Below are 9540 nucleotides of genomic sequence, written 5' to 3'. Positions count from 1 at the left end.
CCTCAGAGGAGCTCAGGGACTTAAACCCTCTCTGTCTCTCTCTCTCTCTCTCTCTCTCTCTCTCTCTGTCTCTCTCTCCCCCCCTCTCTCCCTGCTCTCTAATCGCTGTGTTGTGGTGGTTTCTCCTCCCTCTCCTCGTCGTATATAAGTGCGGGCGGCTGGCTTGTGTGTCAGACTCCACATCGGGAACCGACGCGAGCGCGTCGATGAGGACGAGCGGCGCAGAGGGCCACCATGACCCCTGCGGTGACCCCGAAGAAGAGACCCCACCCCCCCACCGGACTGCTAGTTATCGGTCGAGTGTCGCATCTACAGGTGAGGAGCTCGAGTTTGCAGCTTTTTTCTTGTTTTTGACTGCACAAAAGCAGAGGACGGTGAGTGTATTTATAAAGCCGGAGGGAGGCGGGAGGTCTGGGTGCCACAGCGTGGCTTCAGCGACTGTTGTGGGTGCTGCAGGAAGGGGAGGAGGGGGTGCCATGCCAGGAATGTTGGCTCACCCTTGACAATGCTCTGTTGGCTCACCCTAAACTGACTCCTTAACAATGCTCTGTTGGCTCACCCTTAACAATGCTCTGTTGGCTCACCCTTAACTGACTCCTTAACAATGCTCTGTCGGCTCACCCTTAACAATGCTCTGTCGGCTCACCCTTAACTGACTCCTTAACAATGCTCTGTCAGCTCACCCTTAACAATGCTCTGTCGGCTCACCCTTAACTGGCTCCTTTACAATGTTTTATTGGCTCATTCTTAACAATTCTCCATTGGATCATCCTTAACAATCCCTTGTTGGCTCACCCTTAACAATGCCTTGTTGGCTCACCCTTAACAATGCTCTATTGGCTCACCCTTAACAATGCTCTGTCGGCTCACAATTAGCAATGCTCTATTGGCTCACCCTTAACAATGCTCTGTAGACTCAACCTTAACAATGCTCTGTCGGCTCACCCTTAACAATGCTCCGTCGGCTCACCCTTAACAATGCTCTATTGGCTCACCCTCAACAATGCTCTGTCAGCTCACCCTTAAGAATACGCTGTCAGCTCACCCTTAACAATGCGCTGTCAGCTCACCCTTAACAATGCGCTGTCAGCTCACCCTTAACAATACGCTGTCAGCTCACCCTTAACAATACGCTGTCAGCTCACCCTTAACAATGCGCTGTCAGCTCACCCTTAACAATACGCTGTCAGCTCACCCTTAACAATGCTCTATTGGCTCACCCTTAATGATACTCTGTCACTGGAGAAAGTTTCTCTGATGTAGAAATCAGCACATTTTTGCAGCGATGTTTCTTTGTATTTTTTACCCAGCATTCATTAGGTTTCCGCTCAAACTGCTCGTCAGCAGACATTAAAGGTCTCAGTTAGGTGGAGTTTCAGACGCTCTGACTCATCAACACTTACAGTAAATTGTCCACAACAAAAAAAAAAGCAGCAGCCAACACGGGAGGTCATGCTTTTTTCAAAGAAAGCCAGCGAGAGCATTTGGATAAAAGTTTTTCACAGGCGGCTCAAAAAAAAAGAAGAAAAACAGTTTGAATTCTAAATCTGTGCCAAATGTGGCTTTGTGGTTGAGATTCACTGATCTGAAATACAACGTACGAAAAACAAGGAGGCCAAAAAAAAAGGCTGAAAAAGAATCACTAAAGAAAACTAATATTAAAAGAATTAGTGAAAAAGGGTGAAAATTCTTTTTGTATTTGTTGTTGTAATAATCATTTCGGCCACAAGAGGCTGCAGTGCACCAATATCTAATGTTCCCAATGCTCCTAAACGCATCACAGTAACACAAGGTACACATATAAGAGTTGTGTTATTACTGTCATGTTTGGATTTTTGTCAGGAAATCGATTTTAAATCACCTGTTAGAAAAAAAACATCTTCAGCCTCTTGTGGCCAAACTGGGTAAAACAACGACAAACAAACAAACAAACAAAGTTTTTTCTGCCAAAACTGTTTTTTTCTCCAACCTGTTTCATTAAAACATAATAATGTAAAGAATTTTGAAAGGTTATCATGTCAAAAGACATTTTTAATCACTTTTTAATTAAGTTCAAAATAAGAAGATGAAGTTTGTTTTTTACCCTTGAGGGCTTCTGTACTTAATCCCATTCTAGACTGCAGTGAACGGTTTCATATTATCACATATGTTTTACTGCCTTACTATTTTATGTTATATTATGCTGTAATAATACGGATGTTTAATCATCATATATTTCTGTGGTGCACGATGCCTTTCACGTCACTTCACCTTGTTACTTTATCTTTAACTGCTCGTGTATAGTTTTTATTTTACTCCTATTCTGATTCTTCTCATATACTTGTACTTACTATCTGTACTTCCTTTGGCTTTGTGCTTGCCAACACATCAAAGTCATTATCTTTTCTTAACATTGTTTAAAAAAAACATTTAATGTTTCAACCTCCATCGTCTCTGCTGATGAAACTTCTTCCTCCATCTTCATCCTGACGTCACCGCGTCACATGACCCGCTGAGCCGACAGGATGTCCATGTGAATGAGGAGAGGAAAGACCATCAGTTATAGAAGAAAGATCAGATTGTTCTCTTATCAACATGGTTTTATATATTAGTCTCTCTCTCTCTCTCTCTCTCTCTCTCTCTCTCTCTCTCTCTCTCTCTCTCTCTCTCTCTCTTTTCCTCTGACGTCCGTCTGCTTTCTACTTCTGACAAATCCTCCAAAACCACAAAGTCACTAATCTGGTTTGTCGGCACTGTGATTTACGTTTTTTTGGTCAGTGTGTGTGTGTGTGTGTGTGTGTGTGTGTGTGTGTGTGATTCATGTTTTTAAGGTTCAGTTCCAGTTGTAGCATCACCTTATTTTCTGCAAAATGATCTGAGACAAATATTTGTTTTCATCCTAAAATTTAGTCATCAAACTACACAAATATTGTTTGTTAATAATACAAAAACAACTGTTTTGTACATCAAGAAGGTCTCAGTGTGTAGTTTTCTTTGCGTGAAGCCGCTTGGTGAACTACGTTTCTCTCGTCAGCAACAACTGCACCAACATTGCTACCTAGCTAGCTGGCTAACTTAGCTAGCTGGCTAACTTAGCTTTGTTACGGTTGCAACGTTAACTTCCTTGATGTGTTGCACCAGCGACCGCTGACGTGAGAACATCCAAATATGAAACGCAGAGAGATGTCAGTTTCGACACTTTAACATTTAACTTTTTTTTAATTGACAAACATCCCATGGCGGTCAACAGGAAGAGGCGGGACTTATTCTCTCTATGTTGACGCCTTCCTGTGAGATTGGGTTGAAAAGTCATTTTAAGACCGTTGGTTGGACTAAAACAGGACATTTGAAGACTCCGGGAACTTGAGATGGATGTGACATGTTAAGGACTAAATGAACACAATATTAATCTGTAGATTAGACGTGCGGCTTCCTTCGTGTGTTGAGATGAACCGGACAGCAGCTTAAAAATGCCCAAATCCTCCACGGAGTGTAAAGCAGCCAGAATCAGAGCGAGTGAGTCGTAATGCGACTTTAGTGTTGGACCGTATCTCCGTGACAGATGGCGCATGTGAAGGAATCTGTTATGTTTTGGCTGCCCGCTCCCCTCGGCCCTCCATCATGGAGGGGGTTTTCGGCTCGATTCCCGAAAAATCATCAAACTGGTCGACGTGCTTCTCCCTCTCTGAATGCACTCAGCTTTCCATGCTCTCAGAAAAAAAAACGTCCTCCATCAAAAGCGTCAGCTCCATTTACCTCCGAGCTCAAAATACTTTCTTTTGGGCTGGGGATCCGGAGGTTCCTGCTGTGATTCGAGCTTCACATCAAAGATGAAACACCGGCTCCGGTCGTCTGATAACCGGATCTGAGTTACAGAGGACTGCCAGGTGGCGAGCCGACACACGGCCTCTTCGTCTTGACCTTCGCCCTGCCGCCATCGTCGTTGTCAAGAGCTGGCAGTTTTGAATCCACAGAGTTTACCAAAAGAGACGGCGTCTCCCTTCCTGGTTCTTGTGGAATGAAAGCAGAACATTCCACAAGAACCACAGACGTCAGCACCCTCTTATCGTAATCAATGCCAGACCGACCCGGCGGCTCCGAGCGCCTCTGGATAAATAACTCACTTTGAGACTTTTGAGACTTTTGTTTTTGTATCAAACACAAACTTCAAGGCGTTTGATCGGAGGCGGCCATCGACTATCCTCGGGGTTTCACAGGGGGAGCGCTGCAGAAGTGAATAAGAAGACTTCACCCATTGGTTAGGACAGTGGTTCTCAAACTTTTTCTGTCACGCCACCACTTTGGAGGAAGACCTTTTTTTTCGGGGGCCCACTGTAACAAAATGGTCCAACTTTGTATGACTCCTCCATCCGTGCTTTTTTCCAATAAGCACAGTCCACACTTTGTTAGAAAAATGCAAATAAAGTTCTACCTGTGTGAAAAATAACTAAATATACATATTTGGTTAAAAAAAGACCTGCTGTGGCTGAAAAAAAACTGTTTCAAGGCGCTTTTAGAAGAGTCTGAGGGCCAATGAGATGACAGAAGCTTGGGTTGAGGGGTGAATGCTGCAGGAGACAAGTCTGGACTTATCTAAAAAGAGCTGTACAACTGATCCCCTTAGATGCTGCAATGCTTTTTACACAAGTACAAATGTAAAGCACATTTTGTAGAACTCTATCCTCTCCTCTTATGCCACATTAAGCAATGGTTGGGGACCATTAATGTGACGTGTGGCCGGCCGCGTAACCCTTCCCGAAAGAAGTTGTGCAAAGATATTCACTTTTCTGTTCTTCCTCTCTCTTCAGGATGATTGACAGCTGCTCCTCCTGAGACCCCCAGTATGCCTGTGGTGCCAGTGGGCGGGGCATCCTCCTCCCACCACGTTGTGCCCGTCGCCCTCACCTGCTCCTGGCTGCTCCTGCTCTTCCACGCCGCCTTCGGCCAGAAGCCCGCCAAGCTGCCTCTGATCGGCCGCAAGCCCTTCATCGCCGCCTGGAACGCCCCTCTGGACATGTGCACCATCAAGTACAACGTCACCACCAACGCCAACCGCCTCTTCCACATCCACGGCAGCCCGCGCGCCGACTGGACGGGCCAGAACGTCACCATCTTTTACGCCAATCGGCTGGGCTACTACCCGCACTACACGCCGCAGGGCGCCGCCGTGCACGGCGGCCTGCCGCAGAACGGCAGCCTGGACCTGCACCTGTTCAAGGCCTACCAGGACATCAACCACTTCATCCCCTCCGAGGACTTCCGCGGCCTGGCCGTGATCGACTGGGAGTTCTGGCGGCCCCAGTGGAGCCGCAACTGGCACAAGAAGGACATCTACCGCCGCAAGTCCAGGGAGCTGACCGCCAGGGCCTACGTCAACGTGACGGAGGCGCAGGTGGAGGAGCTGGCGCGCCGGCGGTTCGAGAAGAGCGCCAAGGCGTTCATGCAGAGGACGATCCAGCTGGGGACGCGCCTTCGCCCCAACGGGCTCTGGGGTTTCTACCTCTACCCCGACTGCCACAACTACAACCTGCACGAGCAGAACTACACGGGCTTCTGCCCCCTGCTGGAGCGGCTGAGGAACGACGAGCTGCTGTGGCTGTGGAATAGCAGCACGGCGCTCTTCCCCTCAGTGGCGATCCGGAAGAGTCACACCAACAGCATCGGCAACCTGCACTTCTCCCAGCACCGGATCCGGGAGTCGCTGCGCATCGCCTCGCTGACCTCCAGGGAGTACGACCTGCCCACCTACGTGTACCTGAGGCTGGGCTACCGAGACGAGGCCCTGGCCTTCCTCACCATGGTGAGAACCGACGTCGTCTCAGCGACGCACCTGCTCTTCCCTTCGGTATTTTTGGGTTTATGCACATTTTGACCAATGGATTTCCATGTGAGGTCATGGAAAAGTCATGGAAATCCATGAAACCACATTGGTGGGGTATACAGTTGCTGTTTGATTACAAGCAACAATCTCAGGATGCAGTTTGCTTTAATTTGGTCATGTTGTATTAAATATCATCTCTTCTTAGTATCCAGAAAATATATGTGGCGGTGCTCGTACTCATACCTTTTAATAATGTAAAAGTATGACAGTGTAGAAGAAGTACAAGAAGTAAAAGTACTCATTATACAGAATTGCCCATTTCAAAATAAGCCGGGAAAAAACTAATTAAACTTATAAGAAGCTGTTAAAAAAGACATTTGTAGAGATGGATTTAGTTTTTTCACTGACTGGAGGTGAGTTCACTCTTTCATCGCTGCCATCTGGTGGAAATCCACAGAAAAGCAGCTCAAAAGAGTCAATAAATAGAAACCTGCGACACTGTGGTTTCCTGATTGTCCCTGAACTTCACCACTAAAACCAAAGTTTTATGTTGGAGTGAAGGAAAGAGAGTCTGCCAACTATCTACAATCTTTCTATCTTTCATTTCTACATATATTCTGAGGGGTTTACTCAAAAAGGTTTGTTCAAAAACGCGTTCGTAACCTCATGTATATTACATGTACATTTTGAAACGGGGCTTTATCCATTGAAATAAAAATGATTTAACATTTGGAAATGTATGCAAACTATAGTATTTATTTAATAAGATAAGGTCTCATTTGCACATTAAAACAAATCGTGATGATTTTAACTGTTTCCTGCAGAAAGACTTGATCCACACCATCGGGGAGAGTGCTGCTCTGGGAGCGGCGGGATTCGTCATCTGGGGCGACCTGAACCTCACCTCGTCCAGGGTGGGTGTCCTCTGTCCTTAACGCTCTACAATCGTTTCCTTCACTATCTGCACAACCAAAGGGTTGTTTAACTTCATTTATATTTGTTACAACACCTTAAACCTCTTGAGAAGATATCTATGGTTATTTTTAAAGCTTAAACGCCGTATCTTGCCGCGCCGATTGTAACGTTTCACTAAAATGTTAATAAGTACCCGTACAACATCTCCGTAACCCTACGGGGATAAACCCACTATTAGTACCTGTAAAGTTTCTAACTCCTGAAGCCTTCCTGGTCAGCCCATATTTATAAAACCACGTCACACAGCAAGTACAGAAGCTGATAAACATTTCGGTTCCCAGCATGCCCAATGTTTTGCCATACAATAAGTAATATGTCCATTTTGGGACCGGAAGTTTTTTTTTTTACTGGAATTCCTTCCGAACAGGCCAATGCTTTGTTTTATTGTGATTGACATAAGTATAAGAACTCATTTGGGGTTCTTGCGACTACTGGGACCCGGGAGAAAAGAAGTGCAGATCTACCGAGCTGTATTGGAAGAATATTTAAACACAGGTCAAATGTTGTGGTCGAACTCCCTCTTTCCTCCTTTGCGACGGCGTCCTTGCATGAGAAGAAACAATCTTTCCTTCGGCTTCTTGATTTGTTTTGGACACAAACCACAGCAGTAAACAGTCAGACAATAGAGAGCTGACATCATGTGGTCGCTTTTTTTTTACATTTTGAGAACTATAATGCTCATGTTTTTATAGCCGGTCCGCAGGAAAAATAGAGTTCATCCAAACGGCATCCGACTGTCTCAGAATCACAGGAAGCACTCTCGTCTTTTTCAGCTCCTTTTTTTTGTGCAATGTAATTTTGAATCAGCACCATCATTATGTTGTTGTTGTAAAGTTTACACACACTGGGACTCGCCCCCTGGTGGTCAGGAGAGAGAGTGCAGCTTTAACACATGAAGCGTAGACTTCTATACAACCAGAGGAGTCGCCCCCTGATGGTCAGGAGAGAGAATGCAGCTTCAACACATGAAACATAGACTTCTCTACAACCTGAAAAACTAATGATCGCACTTAAATGAAAGTTATTATTGGACATTTGGGTCTTGCATCACATCTCAAAATGACAGCTGAGTGTTGTCTTGTTTTTCGCAGCATAACTGCAGCAAAGTGAAGGCGTTCCTGAGCCACCGCCTGGGCCAGTACATCACCAACGTGACGCGGGCCGCCGAGGTCTGCAGCGACTCCCTGTGCCAGGGCAACGGCCGCTGCGTCCGCCGGGACCCCCTCGCCCGGCACTACCTCCACCTGAGCGCCGACAGCTACCGCATCCGGCGCTCCGGCGACGAGGACTTCGCCGTTAGCGGGTGGCCCTCGCAGCACGATCTGCAGCTGCTGTCCGAGCGCTTCCGCTGCCACTGCTACGAGGGCCACGAGGGCGAGCGCTGCGACAGCGTCAACAAAGTGAGGGAGGAGGACGACGGGCCGTGGGCGCCGGGCGAGGGAGGGGACGAGGACGAGCAGGAGCGGCGGAGGACGGCGTGGGAGGACGAGCAGGGCGACCGGCGGTGGGAGGCCGGGGAGAGCGAGGCGGCGCCGCCGCCGACCGGCCGCGGCTTTCTCCTGACGCTGCTGATGCTCCTGTTGAACGCGTCGGTGCTGAAGGCGGTCGCGTGATGCGAGCGCAACGTTTTAAGAGGTCTAACAAGCACAGATGTTACTTTTTTCAACACAGACAGGATTAGGTTTTCAATTCAATCCATTCAAGCTGAAGATTGACTGATCTATTGGTCAAATTTGAGCCCCGGATGTGAGCGTTTGGGACCGGAGCGCCACCATCAAGCCCCTCTTACAAAGACTCAACAAGAGTGTGATCTGTAAATCTAAACACTTTGTCTCGCTTCCAGACCCCCGAATCAGTTCCAGGTCTGGTGTTGTGCTCATAACGGTCGTTTCCCCTGCCGGATGATATATTTCTTCCCGTTTTCCAAGGGCTACTCCACCAAGTATCCGTACTTGACAATATGGAGGCGGGAATGTGTTTTAGATTTACTGTCAGAACGACTTCCAGAAACTGGAGGGGAGCAATGTGAAATTATAAAAGAAACAGCTGCTGTGTTGAGAAGTAACACACGTTTTAAAAATACTAAACATGACACTTTGTTTTAAGGAGTGTGATGGCACTTTACCCAGACACACACACACACACACACACACACACACACACACACACACACACACACACACACACACACACACACACACACACACACTTCTTCCAGGAATGTTCTGCAGTAAATGAAGACACTGTTGGCTCGATGGTGACTCAGTTAAACGGGATCATCCAGCGTCACCGCATCGCTGAGAACCGGATTAAAAAAAGGGGATGCTGTTTCCTTTTTGGGATTCGTGGTTCGGTGTCGCTGCAGGATGATCCCCCGTTTGTTTTGTGGAGACGCGAAACAGCTTTCTTTTATTTTTTTATTGGAAACCAAAGGGTGCTACCACACAGCCAAATGAGGGAAATAATCACTGACATTACACACACTTGTTGGTCTGTGGTGCGTTTGAAGACATATTTCTGATGGCATGTTTCAACAATAAGCTGTTATTTCACTCAATGTATATGTGTATTGTTTTTGTACTGTTGTCACATTATACTCTTGAAGTATTTTAAGGCAGAAAACGAGTGTGTTCGGTCGCACCGTGCACATGCTGTAGGTGCTTTTGACACAATATTATATATCTGTATCCTTTCTATCTGGATATTAAGCATAGGGGATCAGGTTTGTGTTGCTATAACTCCAGTCCAGAGGAACACACAGACAC

At 46.7% G+C, this 9540-nt stretch overlaps 1 protein-coding gene across 1 annotated transcript; it reads left to right on the top strand.

Annotated features, from left to right (window-relative positions):
* The first annotated feature begins 216 nt into the window (after positions 1 to 216).
* On the top strand, positions 217 to 8981 carry hyal4 (hyaluronidase 4). The gene is made up of 4 exons (XM_068602998.1): positions 217 to 315; positions 4788 to 5779; positions 6625 to 6714; positions 7867 to 8981. The coding sequence occupies exons 2-4, from the start codon at positions 4823 to 4825 to the stop codon at positions 8386 to 8388; spliced, it is 1569 nt and encodes a 522-aa protein (XP_068459099.1). The 5' UTR covers positions 217 to 315; positions 4788 to 4822; the 3' UTR covers positions 8389 to 8981.
* Positions 8982 to 9540: the final 559 nt, after the last annotated feature.

Source organism: Clinocottus analis, unplaced genomic scaffold (genome assembly GCF_023055335.1).
Source record: "Clinocottus analis isolate CAN_PGR_092001 unplaced genomic scaffold, fCliAna1.0.p SCAF_6, whole genome shotgun sequence".
Taxonomy (NCBI): domain Eukaryota; kingdom Metazoa; phylum Chordata; class Actinopteri; order Perciformes; family Cottidae; genus Clinocottus; species Clinocottus analis.
The sequence above is the reverse complement of the archived record's forward strand: the minus strand, read 5'-3'. Positions and strand labels throughout refer to the sequence as shown.

Excerpts from the sequence above, each read along its gene's own strand:
- hyal4 (XM_068602998.1), top strand. The coding sequence starts at position 4,823 with ATGCCTGTGGTGCCAGTGGGCGGGGCATCCTCCTCCCACCACGTTGTG. Across the intron at positions 5,780-6,624 it reads CCCTGGCCTTCCTCACCATG|AAAGACTTGATCCACACCAT; the intron begins GTGAGAACCGAC and ends TGTTTCCTGCAG. Across the intron at positions 6,715-7,866 it reads TGAACCTCACCTCGTCCAGG|CATAACTGCAGCAAAGTGAA; the intron begins GTGGGTGTCCTC and ends TGTTTTTCGCAG.